This window comes from Linepithema humile, chromosome 1 (assembly GCF_040581485.1).
Source record: "Linepithema humile isolate Giens D197 chromosome 1, Lhum_UNIL_v1.0, whole genome shotgun sequence".
NCBI lineage: Eukaryota > Metazoa > Arthropoda > Insecta > Hymenoptera > Formicidae > Linepithema > Linepithema humile.
In genome coordinates, this window is record NC_090128.1 from 25055924 (window position 1) to 25082619 (window position 26696).

The 26696-nt window shown below is 42.8% G+C and overlaps 1 protein-coding gene and 1 long non-coding RNA gene across 6 annotated transcripts in view; one reads left to right on the forward strand and one right to left on the reverse strand.

The window, feature by feature from the left end:
• LOC136997196 (uncharacterized) overlaps positions 1-26696 on the forward strand; it is a 159753-nt gene that overhangs the window by 26703 nt on the left and 106354 nt on the right. For 3 of the 5 annotated variants that reach the window (XR_010888000.1, XR_010887999.1, XR_010887998.1), the window contains exons 1-2: positions 7253-7475; positions 16366-16548. This is a non-coding gene — a long non-coding RNA (uncharacterized lncRNA). Of the gene's footprint in view, positions 1-5829; positions 5973-7252; positions 7476-16365; positions 16549-26696 lie in introns of those variants that run through there. The other 2 variants (XR_010888001.1, XR_010888002.1) reach the window with 2 other exon arrangements.
• The window catches only part of LOC105671159 (uncharacterized), a 318172-nt gene that overhangs the window by 25713 nt on the left and 265763 nt on the right, over positions 1-26696 (reverse strand). The window contains exon 13 of the mRNA XM_067347649.1: positions 18137-18262. Within this exon, the coding sequence (XP_067203750.1) occupies positions 18137-18262 (126 nt within the window). The remainder of the gene's footprint in view (positions 1-18136; positions 18263-26696) is intronic.

The window sequence follows — 26696 nt, forward strand, 5'->3', positions numbered from 1 at the left end:
GAACATCTTTCTCACCCAAAGGACGCCCATCAAAAACTGAGAGAATCGCTTAAAATTGGATCGTAACCGGTCGTAGGAGCAACGCGTTATTTTCCTTCGGCCGCGAGAAACCACTCCATTAACATTCCGCAAATGCGTGGTTCACGATTTCGTCTCGGTCAGATTTGCATAAAAGTCCCGCAGGATCCGCGGCGCTGTGGGGCCGTGTGTACCAGAATAAACGGCGATAAGCTTAGGCACGTTAATGACCATTTTACTGGTTTAGTAACCCGAAACTTCAACATGCACAGCGAATATCCTGTTCGACCAAAACACCATATCTTTCGTTTGTAGTAGGCCTCACTTCGCGGATCTCGACCCGCTGTTTTGCTTACGTAAATTTTATTTACCAGTTTTCTGTGCAACATGCTGGGTTGCATTCGCTACAATCGCGTCTTCAACCAAGTATAAACTGCGTTCGGTTGCAATATGATAAAATACCATCCCGCGACTGTACGGAAATGGAGAGAAATGCTCCACGGGAGATACGTGCGACAGATAATACGAGTAGTAATGTATGTAATCGAATGATTTTCGATTCGTGCGTGTAACATGCTAAAGTGTCATTTTCGCACGTGCAATACGTGAATGGGTACACAAACATCGTAACGCGCAAAAACCAGGAAGGTTCGACGTTGTGTAATTCAACACGACTTTGCGAAACGCGAACTTTGTATTTTTAGCCCGAGACAACATCGTCTCCGCACAGCTCATCGTGCTATGACGTCATGCATAATTTTAAAAAAGACTGAAGAACCTGTTTCCATTGTAGCATGCATGTAAAAAACAAGATAGAATAAAATGTAGCAAGTGAGCAAAGCTCATTTTTGCATGTTACTAACTTTATGTTAATAACTTCTCAATTTTAGTTGCTCGATGCGTTTTGCTGTACATTTGTTCAATAAAATCAAGATGTAATGTAATCGCCACATCAGAGCAATCGCTAAATAAAATCTTGAGATACATAATCGAGACGATTCAAACAATCGATAAAATTTCGATCAAGATAGTCATCATTGTAATTGAGATTTTAACATATCCAGCAATCACGATATAATCGGCAACAGAAGCAAGCACAAAGAATTATTTTTATTGTTGTTAGAGAATCATCATTTTATTGCGTCTTTCTTTTCTCTCTGAATATCGCCGACTCGCGAGTGAAAATTGCAACACATAGTGAACATGGTGGGAAGAGAACATATCTTTGCATAGAATTACTTCGCAAATGCGCGCGTTATCGGAATACGCTTTTAATGCTTCACCTTCGACGATAGCGAGTGAGCGACGTTTCATAATGCAAAACGCGAGTGCATGCCATATTAGTAACATTAACGTACTCGGCGATAAGAGTGCATGCCAATGCGAGATAAGAGACTTGGAAAGGTCGATCGTTTTCAGCCGCGGTTGTTGCTCGACAACCGGCTCTTTAGCATTTCCGGCGTACCTGGCGATTCACCCACGCGCGATGGATTCAAGTACACGTCGCCCGCGAAACGGGTATTATGTCAAGGCGCAGTCGAAGATGTGCCATGTGCTCGCGTGTGTGAAGGTGACGCGCGTCGGTAAACACCGAGTAAAGTCTCGCTACGGGTCGTGGCCGACTCGCCAACGCGTCGACACAAGTCCGGCCCGAGTTCTCGCGAGGGACGATTTCTTATCTTCGACGTATATTTCTCGCCACTTCGAGGAATGTCAAGGATCACGCGTAAAAGTTCAGATAAAAGACCTCGCGGCAAGAATGTGAATGTGGGAGGCGATATATCGATGCAAACAATTATATGCGAACAATTGTATCGCGCGTATTCGAAAAAAATAATGTAACAAGAAGCGATTGTCATCCTTGAATCGATACGATAAAATTGCTTTCGCAGGAATTCCAGTTACAGTCCGTTTATCAGGCCAATGACTGTCCGACACAATGACTCCGTCGCAATTAATCATCGCGATAAGTAGATTTATCTTGCTAAATACTACACTTAGTAGTAATCAGCGATTTAATTTTTCTATTCAAAGCGCGATAATGCGCACAATGAAGTAAGTAGGTTTGCCGAGATCAGTTCGTTCTCCATTAAAATTCAATTGATGTTCGCGTTAACATTGATAATTACGCATTAAATTCACGAAGTATAATAGAAGCGCTCGCTTTCGTGACCGAACGGGGCTAAAGTATGTAAGAGATATATGTTAATGGATGCGCGCGATCGCAACAGCATTTCGCAACGCATCCCCGCGCATAAATTCAAGAGCACATTCTGAGCCGGTTGCTGGCGCGCGTTTATGTCAAGCGCGCAGCGAATACTCCGCGCGTCAGTCAGTCGTGTCAGGTAAACTGCCGCTCGGGTCGAGGCACTCGCCAACGCAAATACCCGAAGGAGCTTTGCGCAACAGACAAGATCAGCTCGCGTCTAAATACCACATCGGCGCGCCTGTGTGTGGGTGCACCTTAAAGGAGAGCGCGAATCCGTATCCGCGAGCGATTCGCGCGGGAGAAGACGCGCCGCGGAATTGCATCGCCCCGCGCGATTTATTCGCGTGGAAGACGCGCGTTTTGAATCGCGGACACGCCTATCTCTTCGAGTGGAAGCGGCCCCCGTCCGGAAATAATGCGTCTCGACTCGCATCCGTTTCGAAGAAAGACTTGGAACAACGCAACGAGGCAGTTTCGCGAGTCTTCTCGAGTAGCGCAACCGGCTATTCAACGCACGGCCGGCCGACCGCATTGTGAAACACACTTGATCGCGGAAGCGTCGCGAAACTTGCAACGGCGACGATATTTCATCGTCGGGCCAGTCACTTTATCGCGTACGTTTATCCAGCAAAATACATCCTTACTTCTTTTCATCTGAAACCCGGCGAGCGCTACTCTCGGCGGCGGATTATTATAAATCATAAGCTGTCCGGTAAAACGAGTTCCAAGTATTCACGTCGATCGTAATTACCACCTGCTACACGGATTGCGGAAAAAAAATGACACGTCGATATATCCCAAAGGATGCTGAGAGAATTTTGTTTTCAGATTCGTCGACCGCAATTATTAATACGTGATATCGATAGAAATATTGTTTGTTGTAAAAATGATTCAATCATCCGTGGATCAAAGAAGTGACAAATAATTTTGAGAATGATCTTGCATATTGCGTCATGGTTATTTTCTACATAGAAAATGACTCACGACTAATTTTTCCGATAATCAATAAAGGTTACAGTCTTCGCGGATGTTATTTTTATCATCGACAGCGATGATAAAATTAGTGGCGGTTTCTTGTAGACTCGAATGCCTCAAAAATTCCACTCACGTTCAATCTGGGCACCGAGGCCGATCTGCCGTTGACTCTTCTGCGTCTGAGGATCCTTGCCCGCTCGCGATCCCTCCTGGTGCACCTTTCGTCCTGCCTCGGCGCCAGGCCGCCTGTCTGCAGCGCGTTCTCGAGTGATCGTACTCCGAGCAGGACGCAACTCTCGTCCTCGCGGACACCCGCCACGGCGCTGCCGCAATTCCGCATTCCATCGGCACTCGTCTCGCTCGTTATCGCGAACTGCGACAGGTCCTCGGTGGACCTCGAGGACGCGTTCGTGCCGGACCGTTGCCTCTTTCGCTCGATTACGAAGGACGAGGCCCTCGCGCGCCGTACGGTATCGCTCTGTGGCACGATGACACGCCTAGCGATCAGCTGCTCCGTCTTCGTCGCGAATTCCTGCGATCTGTTCGATCGTGATTCGGGCCTCGAGCGATATCTGATTACACGAGTCGCTCCGTCGACGATGTCGTAACTCGACGGAGACGCGTTCTGTTCCGTGAAAGAATTTCCAAGACAGGCGTGTTCTTTGGTATCCTGTGCTGCCTTCTCGTCCGCTGGATCGTTCCGACTCTCACGCGATCGTCCCTTGATCTTCGAGGAATCATCCGCGGAGATTTGCTCGCCGGTGCCGGGCGCGGAGACGCTCCTCCTCAAAACGCGCCCTCGCGCCTCGATCCTGGAGGACGCCTGGATCGATCGTCTCAACGTGTCGCAGTACTGCGGGTTCACCACTGTCGTGTGTCCGTCTTCTTCCAAAGTACTGCCGAAATTGACGCCCGGTATCGTCCTGTCGAGCTCTCGATTCAGGATGAAGCTCGCGCTCCTGCGAGACCCTTTGAACGCGTGCACGTCGTGAAGGATGCGCGAGGGACCCTTCCAGGATTGATTCTTGCGGAACTCCCGGCGCTTCTCCGGGAACTCGGAGCCGCCGGCTTTCTTCAGGATGCCTGGCGGCGCGATACGCCTGTCGATGTCCAGTGTCGTCGCGCTGTCGTCGCCTTCGCGACGCTCCACGTCGGCACGTCGCTTCTCTGACCGCGACGACGTCTCACGCGTTCCGTCGACGTCGACGCACTGACGCACGGAGATCAGACGGCAGCCGCCGTCGTCCCCACTATCCTCCTCGTTCATATACATCCGAAATAACTAGGCGTCGCGCGTCATCGTCGCGCCGCGACGCGACGCTTTACCGCGAAACGGAACGCGCCGATTTCCCTCCGCCAATCGGGAAAATCGGTTCCTCGGGGTCTCTCATATTTACTTTCCTTTTCTCCAAGAAAGCAAAGCGAATGGCGAAGCCGTAAATGTGCGACGTTTCGCGGGAAAATTGCGAAATCCGCAGATATTGAAGTCGCGTCAAATCCGTGATGTCGGCAATAATTATTATTGATGATGGACTTTCGAGAAATGCCGTGTGGGTGTATGCGTGCCTTCCCTCGATTCCTGTTCCAAGCTTTCGACGTCAGTGCTGGACGCTACCGTGTGCCAGTTGGCTATTAATTAACGTCTCGGGGTTGACATCCCGTTTCGGTCGAACGTTTGAATGATCTTCCGTATAATTAGTCGAAAGGAAGGCTTTCAATGTCATTTCTGTTATAGTGTAACAGGTTGTCTTGTCTCTTCGGATGCGCAACGTACAGAATAATTGAAGTGTTTGAAAATAAGGTTGTGCACCGTAATCTTCCCAGAAGCAATTAGCGCGATCACCTCTTTATCTTTTTTTCAATATATAATGCCGTATAATATGCCGTTCCACGTAAAATGCACTTTTATCGTTCGTATCTCGTTGAAAAAAAATAATAAGGATCGTGAATAAAAAACGGAGTAATTTAAGAGGATCTTAATTATATACCATATAATTATTTACGATCGTTTTCCGTAAAATGAAAAGTTCGTAGCGTTTCTGAATTTTTGAATGCATTCCGTTGACATTCTTGTCTCTGTTACGTTTGCGGGACACGTTCTGTCGAAATAAAACCGTTTCTCATTGACATTCGTGCCGAACTATACGCCGGAAAGAAGAAATGTAGGTGCTTTCAGACGTAAATCATAACATAATGATCCTCGCTCTTTACAATTAACATTCAACAGCATTGAAATTCTTCACGTGCAAGACAAAAGCCTCGAGAATTTTCTTGAAAAAAGAATTTTTAAATCACGCTGTTTTGTTTTTTCTCAATAATTTACTTCTGCAACGCATTTCGCTTAACGTCTATTATTCACTCCGGAATCGTCTCTTTGCCAGATTTAATGAAGAGCAACAATAATATTTAGACAAGTCCAAATGCAATTACGCCAGTATTTTCTAAACTTAATGAGACAGTTTCTGGATAAGACAATTTGTCGAGCGAAAGTTGATGACATACGTTACGCACGCGTTTCGCGATCGATCTTCGGGAGCGAATATCGTGCGAAAGAGAGATCGAGAAAGACGGCGCGTGCTGCGTCACGCGTAATTGTATTACCGCAATTAGTGCTCATTAGATCCCTCGCGACGCTGTCTGGCCCAACATCGTAGTGCAAATCACTATGTTAAACACATCGCTGAAACATGTCTTGCAAATAAAGCCACCCATGAGTTCGCAAATCAGTTTCGCCCACCGCAAAGTGAGATGAAATTCGTTGTGTGAAAAAGTGAGAATACAATTTTATGCAAGATAATTTTCACAAATCACAGTTTGTGCTAACACAATCTGATCGTCGCACTCACACAAAAGTTGCCAAACAAAATATTCCACATTAATTAACTTATCAGTTAGAAAATTATTGAAAAAATTTTATTATTTTATATTTCCTTGTATGTTCTTTTTTAAATCGCTCGGTACTGACAAGTCGAGGTAATGTCTTCGAGGCAGAAAGTCCGTATCCTACCGCAGTTTCTCGCGTACCACGGAAATTTCTTTTTTCTTTCAACTTTTGCGTCACCGGCGATAAATAGAGGTTCGTCACCGACTTGCCAATAGTGTAAATCGAAGACGCGGGAAAAAGAGACGCACAGGCGTCGAGCGCCGTTGGCCTACTGCGCCGACACCTAATCCCATACAGCCGGCACGGTGTACGCGATACGGCACGCCGCGTATACCGTGCGCGCGTGCACATCAACACACAAGCGCGCGCGCATACGATACACACCGTCGCGCGTGCACATACACGCGACGGACTGCAAGAGAAGTGGCGAACACATGCGAACAACCATTCCGTTCCATTCCACCATTCCATTCGGGCCGCGCGCCTCGCGTCTAAACTCTCACCGGTGTTCGTATCTCCGCGCCGGAGTTTCACGTCTCTTTCGCGGTGTGTGCGCGCGCCCCGTGCACTCGTGTACGTGCGTTGCGTGCGCGCGAGTATTGACGCTCCGCCGCCCCGACGTCCTCCAATCGGGGACCGATCGCCAGCACTTGCGGCCTGGAATGCCTTTTCCTTTCGGAAACCAGCTCGGATCGTGGACCGGTTACGACCGCGATACGGCGCACGCACGGCCGAGAGAATTATTGGGAATTATCGAAAATTGATACTAGATCGGGAGGAACCCGGGAGGAACACCGGAGGGTAATGCGGGGGAGTCGTGCGAAAGTGTTGCTCGTTAAAATCGTTTTCTCGGAAAGCGTTGGTGTTTACAAGCCAAAGCCAAGGTTTTCGACTCGATTTTTCTCCTCAAGAAAAAACTAAGCTCCACCCCCGTTCTCTGCCTAATATGCGCAATACTGCAAACATTTCAGAAAATTTATCGCAGACAAATATTCTTTCGCTGTTTTATAATAAAATTTTACTCAACGTATGAGTCGGTCAGATTTGATAAAAGATATTAACACTCTATGCTAATATTTATACATTATATTACATGTTTTCTACTTTGGTTTCTTATTTAAATCATGTTAATATCTTTAAGAAATGAATTAAGCGTTAATGTCCATTTTTTATATTCCATTTTAATCAATGCATTTTAAGACTTCTATTCGAATTATATGACACGGCATTTCTATAATTTTCTTGCAGATCATTTTCGAATGCGATCAGAAGAAGAAAGCGTCCCGCATGATTCATTAATGGAGGCAGCTGCGCAAACATCGTACGGAGACCCTACGAACACTATTTTCAATTTGCGGGTTCGCCTTCAATATAAAGTTTCACTTTAAGGTGCGTATTGATAATGTTGGCCATCATTATTGGACCGTCACCTATCTTCTTGGTTTTTCCTCTTGGTTAACCACACGTCAAAGGGGAAGGTGCCGCTCGTGCTCACCCGTACAATTTATCGAGCTCGTTTATATCTCTCTTGCCCGATCTCTCTTCTTGGAGAATTTATTCGCGGTTTCGTATGCTATCAAATTTCTTGACGTAATAGCGACGAATCTGCTCGCGTTGGAAATGGAAACGGCAGCGTTAATGGCGAGATATTTATATATACTAATCATATTCTAAGAAATCAACTCACGCAAAAAAAAAAAAATAAATATATCTTACAGCCGCAGTTACATTCGCAACTTTCATTTTTATCATTAAACATACTCCATTAAAAAAAAATGAAGAGTCAAAACTTCGCTGGGGGGAGAAATAAATAATACTCTAATTATATAGAATAATTCGAAGAGATATTTATTCGATCTCTCTTCGAAGAAAAGGAGAAGTGATCGAATTACGTTCATTATACGAGATGCTCGCATACCTGTAATATATTAAAAAAAAAAAAGTCTTTTCACCTCTAGAAATAATTTTCACTTTTATTTTGAAATGCTTTCTTTACTGCACGCGATGTATATAATCGTTCCATTTCTTGAAATCTTCAAAACAGCACTTTGAAAGTGTTAGGCTTTTATCATTGATTCGTGCAAGAAACGCACGAATTTCTCGATATCTCCTAGCGAAATATGCCCAACAAAGGGGCTTCCGTGTAAGCACTCGAAATGAAGAGTTGCAATAAACTCTCGCACGTGTCGCGCGCGAATCCGTTTACGCACGTGCAGACGGGATTTCATTAATTACTCGCGGCGCAGCCCGCCCATTCGCTTTGACACGTGATCCACGATGTTCTCTCCCCTGCTATCGCATACGTCATCATTAATTATAACATGCGTGAACATCGAGCAGTCTGCGTGGATAACAAGCTCATGAGAAATAATCGCTAATGCTTATACCATAAATTCTACGGTAATAATAATCGTTTTTAATCAGCTTGCTTATTATCTGCTTCGTTACAATGTGAAATACAAAAATAATTGGAAGATTTAACGAGAATGATGAACACCATCTCTTACTCTCACACGAGAAACTCTATATTTTCAAAAGACCAATGGTCGTTGAGAAAAATTTGGAAGATTTATTAAAATTAGCAATTACTTCTTCATGTATTAATAATGCAAAAATTAAACTTGCGATCAATGAGAGGAAATTTCATAGATATAATTAAATGAAAAATATGGGACACAACAGATAATGAGTTATATATTAATTTGCGCGTTGATAGGTGAATATACTCACTGGCGGAGAAATTTATGCTCTCGTATAATCGCGTTGCAACTCATCTGGGTTGTAATAATTTTAATCTGACACGATTAATTAATTTTAGATAGCCGTTAACAGCGTATTGCATTGTAAATTCTGGCTGAACCGCCGAATAGATAGAGAAGTTCGTGTAACACGCGCGAATTTATTCAGGATAATTGCGATAATTAATTGCTTGGAGCGCATATCGCGATGTGCGATGAATCTACTGCGATCACCATTTATCTGTGTTGAGCGCACTTTTTTTCACGGGTATCCGATTCTTAACATGTGTAACGCGCTGTCCACGGCTCGTTAATTCTCTCTCACGCTACCTGAGAAAAAACAGTGCGGGAGACCCCGACTCCTGTCATGTCCTTGAATCGATCATGTTGATGGGTGTGACGCGATGCTACGGGAACACGAATCTGGCTGGTGTTTCAATGTCGCAGCTTGTGAATTATCGTGATACTCGATGCAGCAGTAAAAAAAGATACGGATCCGTGTTGATCGATCATTATCATCAACACCATCTCACGTGCATACACATGTCGGTATGAATCGCATAAGCGACATATTAGTTTCCGTGTATTATGATATAACGCTTCGAGAACGTTTCGTGCGTCGATATTGAATTTTATGTAATCATAACAGTATAAAAAAAAGGATAAATTCCGAATATAAAAATATCTATCCAAAATCATAGAAGCGAAATAAGAACAATGACTTCTAATTTTGCGAATCTATAATCGATTTGCTTACAAGCACGAAACACGTCTAATAGAGAAAATGCATTTTCGGAGTCTGTGGATGTTTCGGAAAGACAAAGCGCGTGCATAAATATTTATATAGGGAGTAAGCAGACTAATAAGCATTAACAGCTCGAGCACATGTTCATTTTTATAATAAAGAGAAACGATCAACGCCGAGCATGCAGAAACATAATAGCCGGTACGGTGTGTTACTAGATTCTTTTTGCTGAAATAACAACATTCTCGCGTTCCTTAATCGGGCTAACGAGGCGTTTAAATATAATTTCGCGAGTGGCGCGCAGTCTGGATTATGCGGAGCTACTTTCATCGCAACCATGCGCCATTGTGTGCATGCGTGTGCATTATATATTCGTTGCGGATGTCCCATTATTCCCTCTGAACTAATGAACCAGTGTCGTCAGTTGCCAACCCCGGCGTCCTTGAGCGAATCCATAAACACACTCAACATTGCGACACTAGTCGCGAATATTCAACTAGGAATGCAAATGCAGTTTGCATCCTACGCGCTCTCACAATTAGATCCCAATTATGGTCGGCGATCGTATCGACAATGATAACTTCTTATGCACGGATTACGGTGATTGACGGCTGATCTTGATTATCTTGGCATTAGAAAGGCTGGCACAATTGAGTGTTAGAAGAGATCAAATGTGAAACATCAATAGCGAAGTAGCTTTTTCGATTCATGTCTGCGTGAAAGGTTGAATGAAGTCTTAGAACAATATCTGTCCTTGCTGCATTATGAAATGTAAAACGGGCAAATTAAAAGGAGCATAGAATTGTAAAATCACAATACGAAATTATACATCTGAATTCCGCTGGCGGTGAAAATAGAAGCCATGTTCCGCCGATATATTTCTTATAATGCTTTTCTACGCTGTCAGTTTGCCACTTGGCAATAACCAAGTAACAATGTAGAAAGCAATACGCAGGAAGAAACGCGATGACATGGAAAAAAATCATGCAAGTTCATAGACGGACGTAATGTGAAAACTATGTCGGACGAGGGATCGGCTATCGCGTCGTCGGCTCTGACAATCCGGCTTATGACAATTCATGAATAATAACGTCGCGTAAGGAGGAACCGACGGTACAGTTATATTTTCCACTCATTTCTACGCGATACAGGTAGTGCGCGTTCCAGCGAAGCATATATCGGTACAATTCGACCCGGGTCACCCACTTCGTTTTTCATGAGGAGCACGTACGTAAGACGGTCCCTTGGTCGACCAGTTCAAGATTCCCAAAGTAGCAATAGATCGACCTCGGGTTTACCGTAACGCCGGTGAGAAAAAAAAAAAATATATCGAGTTACGGTTAATCTGCAATTGACTTCTTCCGCGAAAACGGAACAATTGCGATCGGAGGCTTAGAAATGACTTTTCGACGCTTAATGTACATTTAAAGACTGGCGAAATGATATCGATAACACCTGATGACGAAAGTAATTCATCTTAAAAGCATAAAATATTGCATTTTTTTACTCTTGTTGGAATTTCTATTACAGTTACGTAATATAATGCATTATAACTGTTGCAACTTCATAAAAATTATTTAATGATACGTTCCTAAGTTATACGCGTCATTAAATTTAAATGTGTACGTTCTTAATTTACTGTTTCGTAACAGTAAATAGCGAAATTCCATGACACCGCTCGTTCGACTCGCTTAAATTTCAAGAATTATCCTTTACAAGATAAGTATATTAGCTATCATCACAGCCAGTTACTGATTTGCTCTAACGAATCTACCCGCAGCGCGTAAAAGTGTTCGGCGAGATAGGTTCCTTGAAATAATGCCGCGTTATATCATTCGATTAATGCGTAGTGCAACGACACGGGTTTACATTCTTCATGTGCGTGTACGGGAACAGCATGCGGGTTCACGCCCGTCACGTTCGTCTGGGGAGGTGCGATAGAGACGGAGAAAGCGCGTTACGCATAGTTGATTACGTAGGTGCAATGGAAAAAAAAATATAATTAAGACGCAGTGCACGTCGGACGATAAATGGGTTAATCGATGGCTCGAAGTAGAGCGAAACCCATCTGCCGCGACCTCATCATTCACGCCGGAAGGTGAGGCGCCTTCGAGTGTCCCTACAACGACCTTCGCCGGATATCACCTCTCGCTTTGTTTTCCTTTCTCTTCCGTTTGGCATCGAGCCGCGCGGCGATATTTACGTGAGAAACGCGTCTCGTACGTCCGGAATGATATTTCAAGCACGAATCCTCCTATGCCTCGAGCTACAGACTTTTCCTGGCGCGTTTTAAGATTCGCAGTTATTTTTGTACAAAAAGATCTCATTTTATTGAAATAATATTATTATATGTATTATGATAATTAAAAAAGACAGACGCAAATGCATACAAATTACTCGGGAAAATTATGCAGCCTTTAATATTGCTAGTCTATAAACGCCGAAGCGCCATTACGATAGATCGCAAGAAGCCAATTGCGCGGTCGTAAAATTTTATTGACACATTATCGATCGATTTGGCATTGTTCCTGGCGCTTGTTAATGCATCGTTAAGCGAAGACCATATAATTGTTCGCGTTCATCATTCGCATAACCGTGTACGAGACTTGCTAAACGAGAGCGAGAGGAGCATAAATTCCTCTCGGTGCAATTTTCACAATACGACAAGATGGTAGCGATAATAAATAAAAACGAGGATAAAGTTCCGCTGCGATAATAAATGTCTCTCGGAGCGTACAGTATGACGTAACAGGGTGGGAGAAATAACGATGGTATAATTTATACGTGAAGTGTAATTTCGCGCGCAATCGCGCCTTACGCTCCAAGGTCCCTCGGACCTTGTTTATTAGGTTTGTCGTGACCCGTTACATTAATACCAAGAAGGCGGGGCATTTTACGGTTTCTTCTTCGAAAGCGTGCATTGCGTAATGCAACGTCGACTATTGTGTTGTGCGACTGTCCGCGCCGGTACGTGCGGGAAAAAAAGGGGAACAACGTATAAGCGATATTAAAGCGCCATTTTCACGGGGCCGCGTGAAATTGTCGGATGGCCTTCCAAAGGACATGCGAATCTTAGTTTTTAGTCATTGCGCTACGGTAGGCGCTTCGAGAATTGTTGCCGAAGCACAATTTTCGCACGTCATGTTGCGACGCAATTCGCGCAGAATAAAGAACTCGACCGATTGCAAATGCAAGAATCTTAACAAAACAAACGGTCATGATGTAAAAATATCGCGCAGAGTATCGCTTATTCAGGCATACGCGGCACACATAAATTGCAGTGAATGTATCGATCGGCGATACATATTTTGCATGTAATTTGCACTGAAGAAAAGTGGAACTTTCCGAACCGTTTCGTCGTTCCTTTATCGACAAAAATATATATACTCGACTTATCGCTTTTATTTAAAAGTCATTACAATTTTATGAGCGGATTTACATTACGCCATGCATTTTCATCGCGAAATAAATAATCGTGGCTGTCGCAAGAGCCGAAAACGACTCGCGACCCGCTTGCAACGATTTCTGCAACAGGGCAGCGTCGCAAATCGATTAAACGGCGGGGACTGTCGCGCAACAGATGTTACGTTCAGACGAGGAGGGCCATCTTCCTTTTACTCGCGATAAATCTATCGTGCATTAAGTGGGTGTTACGCGTGGGGTCGGTCGCACGATTAGGCGATTATGCGCTTTTGCGCGGGTGGGCAGTTCCGCGCGCGATAGGCGAAATCACAAAGGGTACGCATAATAAAATTGGGGGCTACATGACGGGGACATCCATGTGCCCCCATAAATGCTACTTAGGGCCTAATAAACACACCCGATTGAATCCGTTAATACCAGGCGAGCGTAAGCGATTGAATTGAGCTTCAAAGACGTGTCTTTATTTTGTCAAGAGTAAAAAAAGAGTTGCACGATATAAAATTGAAAGCTGTTTAATTTGAAGATTTAAAGATTAGAAATTCCCCTGACAAATTTTTTTATTTTTAAAAATTCAAATAACGCAGCGATAAAGTTTTATATTTCAAGCGTGAGCTCGACTATTATTTGTTCGATCATCAATATTTATTAACAATATTTTGCTGCTAATCTTCTATCGAATTTGCTTGTTCCTTTCTACTTGCAAAATCATCAACGTATGACTCAATTCTTAAACTTGGATTATTTGACGAGCCAATATTACGTAGGCAGTAATTGTCTCAACGGTAAATGTCCCGATGGGCCAACTGCAAATTGGGTAGGTCAGTAATTGCGACCTAGATTTTTCTGAAATACTTTAAGCATTACGAAAATGATGTTCCGACTATGCGGGACATCAGATACGAAGCAGCATCGTCGCCTTGATTTATCGCGTGACGACCGATTATGATGGAAAGTTGCATCTCAAGCAAGAGAGTACAGCGAACTAACGAGCATAACCGCCTTGTGCTGATTTACGCTTTTGCAATTGGATTTTGAAACGATCGGTTTTCCGATCGCGATTCGTGACACGCGCTGTGATATCGAAGAGCACGTTGTCCAGATATAGCATTGTAACCATTTCGCGAGCACTCACGCACAAATATTAATGCGATAATTATGCAAATGTACGAGAAAAGCCGTCAACACTATTATCAGACCATTACGATGACTGTTGTAATAAAAACATAATAAACAGAATGCGTTATTTAAAAATTTAGCTTGTTACGAAATTGCATACAACTTGCAAAAATAAAATTGTTTCATAGCTAAATATGTCGCAAGACTTTTTTTGCACATTAATTTTTAGAATTTGTACTATTCTCTTAGAATTTCAATATATAACTAATTATTATGCACGGCATTATTACGCTTGTAATACATTAATTAATTAAGTTAGTAATCTATTCTGAATATTTTTTAAATGTGCTTTTTATTGCTTTTTCGTCCATTACATTTTACGATGTGAGCAGATTTAATTGAGTATTTAATGGCGACACGCATCGCTCGCGAGTAATTTAATTTTTGCCTGTGTTAAATTGCATTCCGATCGCCCGACTTTTGCCACTTTCCCAATCGATCGATCGCTACCAAATTCCTCGAAGTGCGTTACGGCCAAGTCCGGTATTCACAAGTGCACAACCATCGCGCGCGATCATGCTTCGATTCGCGGAGTAATGGAAGCGATTTCTAAATCCAATGGAATTTCTTTCCAAGAAGCAAAATCGATCGTGATTTCACGATCGTCTCGATCGTCGTCACTGTTGGTGCCGGCAAAATTCATTCTTATTCTCGACGTGACTTCCTCGCCTTTTTCGCCGGTAGTGTGCTATGTAATTGGGTTACGAGAACGACCGTGTTGTACGTTGTTGTACGATTGCTGCGAGCTCACCTTGACAGTCCCGCGACATTATCCTCCGTCCCATTGTAACGTCTTGAACAACGCTTTGCACTTTGTCGCGAAGGCTATTTTTTGTCGCTTACCGCATTCAAGGTGCACGATAAGTGCGCCATGCATATTCATGCAACAATTTCGTAAAAAAAAAAGAAAGAGACCAAAGTGAACTTGAAATCGCTGCGAATTATGTCTGCGCTTTTAGCTCGATAACGCAAGATAAATCAGCCGATATTGATTATTAATTCTCGAAGATGCGACGCGGCGATATCGCGTCCTTCCCGAAATAGATGGGCGCAATTTTCATCGCCATCAAACTTATGGCGGCTTCAATTGGCGCGCACGCCGTCGCGTAATTACTCGATGCTCCATATACCGCTCGCTTGTCGTGCTGCATCGAAACGCGGATCGCTCAATAATAAATCGCCAATAACTTCGTTCCAGTTCCGTCAAGATGACCCAAATAATACGCTTTTTGCCCATCGCGGCAATAATCGGTGACAATTATGACAGCGTGTGGGTAGCGCAATGGGGGTCATTGGGCCGCAAAAAAAAAGGGGGAGAGCACGAGAGATGAGTACGTTTTTGGATAATGACCCACGCGCTCGAGTGCATCCTGCATGAAACGGATAATTTAAGTGGGTGCAACGTGATTAATTAACGTCCCGCTGTACAACCTGACCGTTGCACCGACCGACCGACCGACCGATCGACCGGCTTTTATATCTCGCTGATCGTTCGTTCGACGTTTCGTCCGCAGACTGATTAATTAAGTAACAACTGTCCACCGGATCATCGGCGGGCCTTTATTGTGCCCTGAAACTGTCAGCGTTACGCGTAATACTTCGACATTGCCGCCAAGAGAAAGTTTAGTCTTTCGTAAAGAGGAAAAACGCTCGCGGAACGCCAATTTCTTTCGCAATAAATTTTCTACGATACGGGAGCAGCCGAGGATCAACGTGTTATTACCGGGCTAAATGATGACTCATCGCGTAACGCGCTGATAACGTAACATTTACGATCATTTCCCATTTAATTGCTTCACCAAATTTCCCGTAATCGCGTTTAATTGCTGCGAAAACGTGTGCTGCGTGATTAGCGGTTCTTTTAATCACGTGTGTTATCGCATTTATTTGTAATTTAACTACATGCGGATGTTAAAATGCAATTAGCACCATCGGCGTCGACTATGCACTTTCCTTTTATGTTATTTCTATGAAAATAAATTCATAATTAAAAGAATTAAAGTTAATGATTTTATATACAAATAATTTATAATAAAATAAATTTTAATATTTATATTAAAAAGAATTTAAAATAATTTCGGCTTGATCCGGTCTTCAGACCGATCGCTGACGAAAAATTACAAATTTCTCACGGAACAGTAGAATATCAGTGACTGAGAAAGTTGTGAGAAATCTTCAGAAAACCGTTGATTTGCAGGTCAAGAGGTCGCTGCAAGCCTCATCAATACCTGTTATCAAAAGACGGAAGCAAGCACTCGCAGACACGTTGTCGCGCCGTTGATTGATAAGAAAGGACATTGGTATGCACTTAGTGGTGGAGATTCAAGTTTCACTCGCTGTGAGAGTGTTAATAGACTCTGCATCATCCGTCCTGTCAAAGGTAAGGCACGACTCTAATTGTGAAACTTATTCCGACCTCCGTGTCGTTAAATTAATGGATACAATCGATCGGCCTGACAAGATTCCATCAATTAACTAAATGGCAAGAGAGTGTCAAGAGAAAAATAATCACCGTTATTACAGCGGAGACTTTCAGATCTCGAATGATTGTAATTTACGCGCCGTGTACGGTTGATCGCGAAGATCTGTCGGTTGAGAGATGTTTGAAGAAAGCCTCAGTAGGCTGCGCCACGAGATTAGACGATCGACTTACCGATCATAGAGAAAATCCCAACAATCGAATCCGTATTTATAAATCAATTTATTAATGATTATCGCTATTATTAATACCGTAATTTTTATACAATTGAGAAATACTTTCTATATGCAAATATCTTTATAAAAGAACTTGCATAGAACGTGTAGAAAGAAATCGGTTACCGGCAGTGGAGAAAGATTAGGCTTATAGTTAGGTAGGTAACTGTGACTGCATTACCTACCTAAGAATACTGTTGTTTCTCTATCTACAGTCTGACACTACGGGTAACATGCGGATTAAATAAATTGGAAAAAATCTTGTACTAAATTTTTTTTGGTATCAATTTTAAAAGTATGTTCTAAAGATTGCTCTCTCTTGCCAGAAAATAGCAAGCTAAAATTTAAAAGAAATACACAGTAAATTACTGTTGCTTTATCATTTTTCCAATTATGAGACAATAAGTATATTTGAGCAAAACGTAGAAAAAATTGAAAACTTTCACAGTTATTTTCAACGAAGTGAAATATATGCGCGTTCTCTCTTTAAGAAATAAATCATAATAAATTTGCATGTTACAAAATGGTACACAGAGGGACGAGTCCGGGTGAAAATCATATCAATCATAATTTTTAAAGAAACGTCCACCGTCAGCCTAAGGCTGACGGCTCACGTATCGCGTAAATCACGCGGAACCGCCTTCGCGGAACGGTGATAATTAATGCAAACGAATGACTGGGCACCTCTCATAAAGAGCACTATCTCCGAGCGAACTCGACTTCCACGAATTAACCGGCCAGAGATAAATCCGTCCAAGCGCGGCGAATTAAAATCCTGCCCTTGATCCTGCGGTTAATTTTAATTCGCGCGGACATTTCACAGCGATGAATGTATACTTAAAGTCGCCTCGACATCTTTATCCCGCGTCTCCTGCCGTTCCCTATTCCGCATATTTTAAAGACGCGCGCTTTTGACCCGACCATATTAAGTTTACAGGTGCGAGAAGAATAATGATTCTCGCCTTCCTCTTTTTCGCCACGATTCCCTTCCCCTTCATTTCGTTGGCAGATAAAGAAAAAAAGGGAAGTGTGCACACTTGGCAGGGGTCTTTGCAACAATTCGCCCGTCACAAAGGTATTCTTTATTATCTCGCGCTTATGCAGTCACCTTTCGAGTCCTCGACGGAATTTCTTTCGCATCGAAGCGTGACGGGCGGCTCAATGGGTCGCGAAAAAAGTGAAATCTCTTATTTAGAGGAGAGCGACTCAATTCCTTTCGAAACGGTCCTTTCGATTCCATTAAATGCTATGCGACAATCAACGCGTTTACTTACCATCGACGTGAAGTAAAACTTCTCAAATTCTCGCTCGTGAAGCCGCGCCAACGCCAAATTTGTCGCAGTGTGTTGTGCGTGCTTCGACAGAATGTCCTCGCCTTTCTTGCACAGCCACGATAGTATCTGTAATAAAAAAGAATTCAAACGTTAACTTTCATCCAAAGAACATCGTTGACAGTCGAAGATTAAAAGAATTTATAAATTGATTTTAGTAAAATATTATTAAATTATTTATAAAAAAATATAGACTAGTTTCAATGAAAAATACATTTAGAAATGTTTAATCCATTCAAGACTAAATTATTCCCTTAACATCTTATTCTGATTATTTCTACGGCATTATTTTTCGAAATATAAGAGCAGTGAAATAGCAAGCGATGAGAAGTAGTCGTCGGTTGATGATATGTGTCTTTCATCTACAGTTGTTTTGGTTCATATTCTTGAGTGAGCTGTTGAGCAAGTTGCAGACGAGTCTCAATGCACGCTTAAAGTAACGCTTAAAAGCGTAACCGATCCTGAAAGGATTCGAGAGTTTTTACGGTGAACGTAATAGTTATACTCTCTCGGGTTCGTCGCCTTCCCTCTGAATCCCTCCGAACGCACTGAACATCGAAAGCATATTTGGAAACTTTCGTGTCGCTCTTAACAGCTACCTTTTGACCGTCTCTGTTCACATCGTTAACGTCGAGCGTTAAGTGTCGGGGTTAAAAAAAATGGAGCTCTCGCAACGATGGGCGGACTTGTACATCGAGTAGCCGTCAAGGCGCGAGTCCTTCATTCTCGGAGGAGCGGCGCGCTTCAGCTGCGCTCGGGCATTGTGAGATCGGATATTGTCGGTATTTAGCGCAGTTGGACAGTGAGTAATTGCCGCGCATCCGAATTCGCCGGATAATTAAGGCTCCGCGGCGCGATGCTGTCCCTGACGTCGCAGCCACACTCAAAGTTATTTATGGCGGTTACACGAGATACACACATTGCCGGGCTATCATTGAAAATACATCATTTAAGTCATCAATCTGCGCGGAGATACAACACGACAATACCGCGCGCGGCAATCGACGACTCCCGACGACGATTAGTCATATCTTACGCAATTGCTCCGCAAGAGGATCTCTCGCCGCCGATGCCTCGATATCCCACGTTATGCAATCGCGCGCGGGTCTTCATTGTGACATAACCGTGGCGATCGTAGGACAGGAACGATTCTCTGATAACGATCCGGGCCGATGCCGAACGCGTGCTCTCGCTCGGTATTGCCACATTTCTCGTCATGCTCCAGAACTCTCAAACAAACGATGAACGTATCGCACAGGGGGATTATTGCTCATGAGTTATGACGACTTAATGGTCGCTTAGCCGACATATTAATCGTTAGTACGGCGATCCGAGCGGCATACATTTATACCGTTGGCCAGTTGCGACAAATACATTGCGGAATACGAGAAAGCCAATCTTTCCAAAATGTCAAAATACATTACAGATATCTATCTTAATTATGCGCAATCGCGCGAACGAAAAGAGATGATGAAAAACTAGCACCAAGTAGGTTGTTTAAAACGATAACCGTAATTTGCCTCATCAATCCTGAAACTGGATCCAAGTGCATCGAGATATTCTAAATAGCATCTATTAATCGTCATTTCCATCTTTCTCGATTACGCGAAATCGATTCGATCAAAAGTCGATCAAGATATAAATTCTATCCAATTTGCCAATTTCTTTGTTTTTTATCCGTTGGACTGAAAACTTAGATTGAAGATTAGTCTCATCTGATTTATACGATATCTGGTTCCTTGCGTTTGCGCTCGACGGGATCGTTTTCACTTGTCACACGCATGCCATCGAAGGCCGGAGAGTGTTTCTTCCACGGCGTCTACGACGACATGTACATCGAAGATCTCGCTGATAATTAGATCGCTGCTACGTGCGCGTCGCGCGTGATAAATGGCTAATCGTCGCGCCGTGACGCACCGATGAACGAAAAGTATGCGAGGATAATTAACGGCAACAGGCCAGAGGAGAATATACTGCGAAAGAAAGGAGACGAGACAGGCCGGAGAAACTGTTGAGAAAAGAAAGGAGGGAAACGAAAGAAAGCTTCGCCGTATCTGTAGTCTCCAAAATTCAACTTACAAATACAGATCAAACTCTGCGATACAAACATTCGATCTCAAATGTCATTACAGGAAACTATAGTTTTTACAATATTTAAAAAAAGAGAAAATAATTCTAGTAAAAGATTGAATCACCGATTTTCGCAGATACAGAAATGTTCCACAAGAAGCAGCGTCTCGCGTTATCCGAAGATATATTATCAATCCGAAGATATATTATCAATTGCATTTAAAATAAATTATAATATATTCAAAATTGGAACAGACATATAAAATTTAAAACACACATTATCGTTGATGATCAGCGACGATGTTTGTGGATGAAGCGGGAGCTGTGTAAGCGATTATAAAAAAAAACTAAGAAGAAGGTTCCGCCTCTGCTGGACCTGTTGAAGCACGACCGGGTCCGAGGAGAAATGGAAACCGCTTCGATCATAAGCAAACCGTGGCTTATTTGGGTCACTGGGCCGCGTTAGGTAAGTCGACGATCGAATGTTGTGCATATAATACGCCGCTCTTTCCAGTGTGTTAAACCATTTGTGGGATGGTAATGTGGGAGCGGGCAGCAGCAAATTTCGCGTATCGACTTTGATCGTGTACGGTAGAATTTATCTCACGCACAGATCGTATCCGAGAAGCACGCACACCGTCGCGATTTCTAGGTAAATATGCGAGGAACGGACACGCGGATGTGCATTGTATAGATTAGAGTGGTATTTATGTCTCGTGCAGTGTCCGTTTAAACGCTTGAGAGTTTAATTTAGCTAAACGAGCACGTTCTCTACGATCGTGATAACAGATACGAGAAGAATGTAAGACGAGCCACATTCACATGCTTGAAAGTAAAAAAAAAAGAATATTACGCAATGGACGATGTAAAATGTAAAATTCGATTAAAAAGTAATTCGAATTTTAAAAATAAAATGTAAAGAGAGAAATAAATAATTAATTACATCAGCTTTTTCACAATGTATCACTTATGAAACACAGTGGAACAAAAATAATTATGAACGAAGAGTTTGTCATTTTTTTTAATAAATGCACATGTGTCGGACGAGCACTGACGTCTTTGCAACTTCTCCACTTCGAACGTTGAGTTATCGATCGGTCACGGAGGTAAAACGTGGGAAATGAAAGTTAAATCACGCGCTAACTAATGCACACACTCGCAATGGCTATAAAAAGATTATAATATATCATCACACCGGCGGTGAATTATATGCATTAAAGTTGCCGGTATTTAAAGCGGGCGTACGAATATTTCATGCACTAAAGCGTGACGCTTAACCCAATTTCGAATTTTTCGGCACACAGACCTCATCAAGCACGAGAAGCCCGCATCATCTTATATCGATCCAAAGTATCGGTTTATCGAAGAGCGTGAAAGACAAACGTGGGAAGTAAAAACTGATGCAGCGTGCATCTCGCGCCTCTTGCGAAATTATTGCTGTAAATCATCACGCCAGAATTGCAACACATCGATATTAGCGGAGGAAATCACTCTCACAACCATGGCAGGTTCCGGAACCATAAGAAGCGAAACACGCGATGAGCGCCTCATTATTATCGCGGTGCATTTCTTCTTTCTTTCCTTCTTCCTTCATTCTTCTTGTCATCCTCTCGACAGCGACTGGTAATGCGCGCAATTTGCATACAATTTTTTAAATTTATAATTTATTACACTGTAAAATTTCTTTTTAACTTTTATAAGCGAAAAGATGCGAGAAAGAATTAAATTTCAAATAAGACCGATAACCGCCTTTGCACGAGAGTGGAAAAATTCCAAGATTCTACGGATCGCAAGACTATCGGCGCATTAGCAACGCAAAGGATTACAAGGACCTTTTACCGCATAACATATATTCTCATCTCACGTCGACACCGAACACGGTTGCGATATTAGATATGAGTCAAAGGTCTGCGCGAGTGGAAAAACCAATCAAGTTCGCGCATTGAAAAAATCGCTTGCATTTATTTGAATATCATTACTGGGACGCGGCGCTCGCACTATTACTACCGAAACGATCCTCGTGGGATGCGATGCGGGGTCCCGTACCGTTCCGTTAAGGGAAAGATACACGGAAATCTCTTCGATCATAAGCAGACCTTAGGTTATACGGGTCACTGGGCCGTGCTAAGTGAACGACGATCAAATACCGTAAATACGTGTGCACACGTAGCACGCACGTACATGTGCACGTGTGTATGTGTACGCGCGCGCGATGAGGTGAGTCAGGTGCGAGCGTACAAACGAACGTTGCATCGAGCCTCATCTTCCTCCTCCTTCTCGCATGCAGCCGATCTCACGCGCCGCGACCTCGACGTGGACCGCGTGCGTTTTATCTCACCTCTACACGCGCGGGAGCACGGCGAAGCGTGTGCACACGCGCGCACGCGCGCGCGCGAGCGAGCGTGCACGCCTAACGGACGATAGGTATTTAGGTTCCGTCGTGGCGCGCGCGGCTCTCTATTGAGGCGGCGCTTCCGCGTGGTGCATCTTCTCACGCGCGTGGACCGCGCGATCGCTTATCGCTTATGGAAAACGCGACATGTTCGATTCCGACGCCTCGGACCGTCGGTGTCGTTATGACTTCGCTACAACGTCGGCCAATTACCGATACCGTGTACGCGTACATTCGGAGAGAGGAATGACACGGGCCGCAAAGTATGTGGGAGTGGTGACGCGTTCAACTACATTTGGCCCGTGATACGCACAAGATGGTTCGATAGGTCGATAACTTTTGGACAAACCGTCGTCTGACGTACGAAAAGACGTGCCTCGATATTGATCACTTGATAGGAGAATCTTTCGGAACATTTGAGGAACTTGACGCTACACACAAAGTAAGAGATACGTTCGATTAACGAGAGATTCAATACAGTCCCGGCAATGCTATGACAAACCACATTTGGATACAAATAATTAAGCTCGATACTCGTTAAGGATATAAATACAAAAAGTCATACCGGCGGAGTCATAAAAAAAATCAAGCCATAAAAATAGTTTCGTATTTATCTATTTTTTTTTTTTTTTTTTTAACATATCGAGAGTACATTAAACGCCTGTATGTAATATATTCTCTAGATTAAAAAAAGATTACGTGTTAATAATTAAATACCTGAAGATACTTAAAAACATATATACTATATATTTTTTCTATGTTATTTTATATGCGAAATTCGTTCACAGATGAAAGATCTACGAATTTAATTTGTTGCGTATCTTTCTTCTTAAAAACAACAATTAAATGTTTGAAAAAATTTTAATCAATGTTCTGCAGGTATTGAAATCCTTGTTAAATTCAATACCAATTGCCACATTGTTGTATCAATAAAAAAGAGATATCGTTTATCGTCGGATAGTTACGGGTATCCCGGTATCACGCCTAATTATCTGGGCGTACACGCGAAAGTAAACCGTACGCGCGAGAGCTATGTAATTCGATCGAAAGTATTCCGAGTTTTTGCCGCGAAGCTGCCTTTAGTCCGGCAGGTACGATTCTCCGCTCTTCCTCTCACCTTCGCGATGAAGACCTTCGTCGCGGTAACGACGCGCCTTCCCGAAACCTGCGTTTTACGACAGTCGCCTCGTTTGAGTTTCGGGACGCCTCGTTTTATCGTCCCAGATTCGCGACGGCGTAGCTTGTCGGCGAATGAAAGGAAAGAGGACGTCAAACCGAACAGGAACATCGCTTAGCTCGGAGGTCTGTCGAGACCCGAATTTTTATCCGCGATGACAAGACTATCCGCAGCAGTTCACGTTCTCGTACGCTCATACTTCGCGAATTAACACGTCGCGCTTGACGCGTCAATGTGCGAAGACGGCGTGCGCGCTGATTTTCGTAAATTCGCAATTTAGCCATAAATGGGAACGCTTGAACACCGATTCGTTGATCAGCGTGGACTCGCGAGACGCGCACGGGTTGTTTAAGTGCGAAGCGTAACTTGCGGGAAGTCAGACTGTTTAACGATTCAGAGGACCATTCATCGAGTCTTCGAGTTCGACGTACAGTTAATTTGAATTTTCGAGATGCTCGAGACTGATTAAAAAGCGAATGGCGCGGCCGCCGATTTGTCGACAGAGGGAGAAAGAAAGAAAGAAAGAGAGAGAGAGAGACTCGCCGCCGGTATTCAAAGCGCGATTAATTGAAAGTTTCACCCTCGATGAGTAGCTCCGTAATTTATCTTCGTCCTCGTGACGCACGCGCATTCACGCTGAATACAGTACGAATATTCGACGAGGTACCTTTCGACCGCAATTTAACGAGCAAAATTAACACCTAATTTCTAGCCGCACATCTGGAAGCGTTAGGTATATACATAATCAATTAACCCCTGATGGTTCAGCGCGCTTAACTGTTCACAATAGACACAAGTTCAGGTTTCCGCTAACTGATTTCAATGATAAGCCCGATATTCACTGGTATCAAGCGTAAAAAATAAATAAAGTGATCATTTCGAAACGAAATAATATATTGAAGACGTTAAATAAAGTGCAACAGCTAATATCTTATTTAAACAATTAAGGACTGATTATATGATAACATCAAACGCGTTCCCCTTCAGCCAATCAGCGATATTATGAATGTTAATAAATTTGATGATAACAAAACACGTGAGGTGATGTAGGTAAAACGTTCCCCTTGAAATTCATCAAGAAAGAACTGTATAACGTTGTGGCGTCCCGCGGAGTTGGAAAGGATTGATTGTCAATAGAGAACAGTGGAGAGGAGCGCGGCGCCGATTCGTCGAGGGGGACTGTGCAGTGTGAGTTTCGACGCGCGATTTATTCGTCCGGCCATTTTTCGCGCTTTGACGTTGATACCATCTCACTATGGGACAAGGGGTTTGTTTCTCCGATCTGTACAGCCACGAGCTCGGACCAGGATTAATGGCTCGACGCGGTCGATCGCCGGCGCGGATCGCCCACGCGAGAATCCGCGATTCGCTATCGTTCGGAGTTGGCTTGATTTCCGTTTCGCGCGACGTATATCCCGTCAATTGAACCGTGACGTAAAATTCGCGCGGATAGTTGTCGATACGATCAATTTTGATTGACGTGGTAATTTAGATATCAAGTCATGCAACGTACATTGTGAATGACGAATGAGAAAAGGAGTATATTCGTATATATGCTATTAATAGCATAGTCGCTGCGACTTCTATGTATAATATATAATACAGGGTGATTATTGGAAAGGTATCTAAAGTAAATTGCTATTACTTCGCAATGAATGAACAGAATGAAATGAAGTAAACGTTATCTTATAGAGAAAACCCGTCAATTTTATTCCATATAGTGTGAAAGAAGTATATAATAATTAAGTAATTAAAATAAATATCAAATTAGATACGATAAGAAGAGCGTAGAGAGCCAAAACGCCAGATTTCCGTGCGATAGAATTTGTATTTTATTATAAAAACAGCTTACAAATAACAAACGTTTCTACCTGACATCAGGCTATCTTCAGTATCAAAACAATAAAATATGAGACGCAACGCAAACATTTGCTTTATGATTTAAGACATTAAAGCAAGATTTAATCGATTAAAATAATAAATAATAATAAAAAAAAAACATAATTATTGATAAAATCCAAAATACAAGTGTTCGACATTATGTAAAAGAGAAGATGGAAGAGACAGAAAAGACGTGTCAACTTTGTAGCATTTTTTATTATATTTATTTTGATTACTTAATTATTCTATACTTTTTTCATTCTAAACGGAATAAAATTGACGGGTTTTCTCTATAAAGTAACGTTTAATGCATTTCATTCTGTTCATTTGTTGCAAAATAATAGTAATTTACTTTAGACACTTTTCCAAAGGTTACCCTGTGCCTCTTGTAAGATATTATTAACAATGTCGTATATTTACAGAAGAAATTCCACGCAATTATTTCGTAACGTGACAGTTTCATAAATAAACACAATTTTGTTTAAGAAGAATGAATAATAATATTCGATCGTAGAAGCGACATTCGCTTGATACGATAGAAATATTGAACTTTTAATACTCCGTAATTTATAAATGTCGGCCTGCTTAAAAATCAAGATATGTTTTAAAAGGACAATGTAACAATTGTATAATTAATAGTTGTCACGTCACATATGTCCATCACGTGTATCGATGAACGACAATTGTTAATCATTTTCTTGCGGCCTCATCGTGTTCTGACTCAGTCCTCGTGGAACTCGGAAGATCGAATCGCTCGTCGAATCGAATTCGCCGATGCCACACAAGCGCGATGCTGTCAAGTCAAACGCGAAAGAGACAGCACGCTATCAGTCAGCGGGGAGACACACCGAGAGACGAGATGTGGGAACATCGTGAGGCGAGATTTATCGACGAAGTCTCAATCGTGAATAAAATCTGAAGGAGATAGCGCCGCGCGCGGTTATGATACTTTTGTCTGCCCGAAGATTGATTCGCCCGGGACT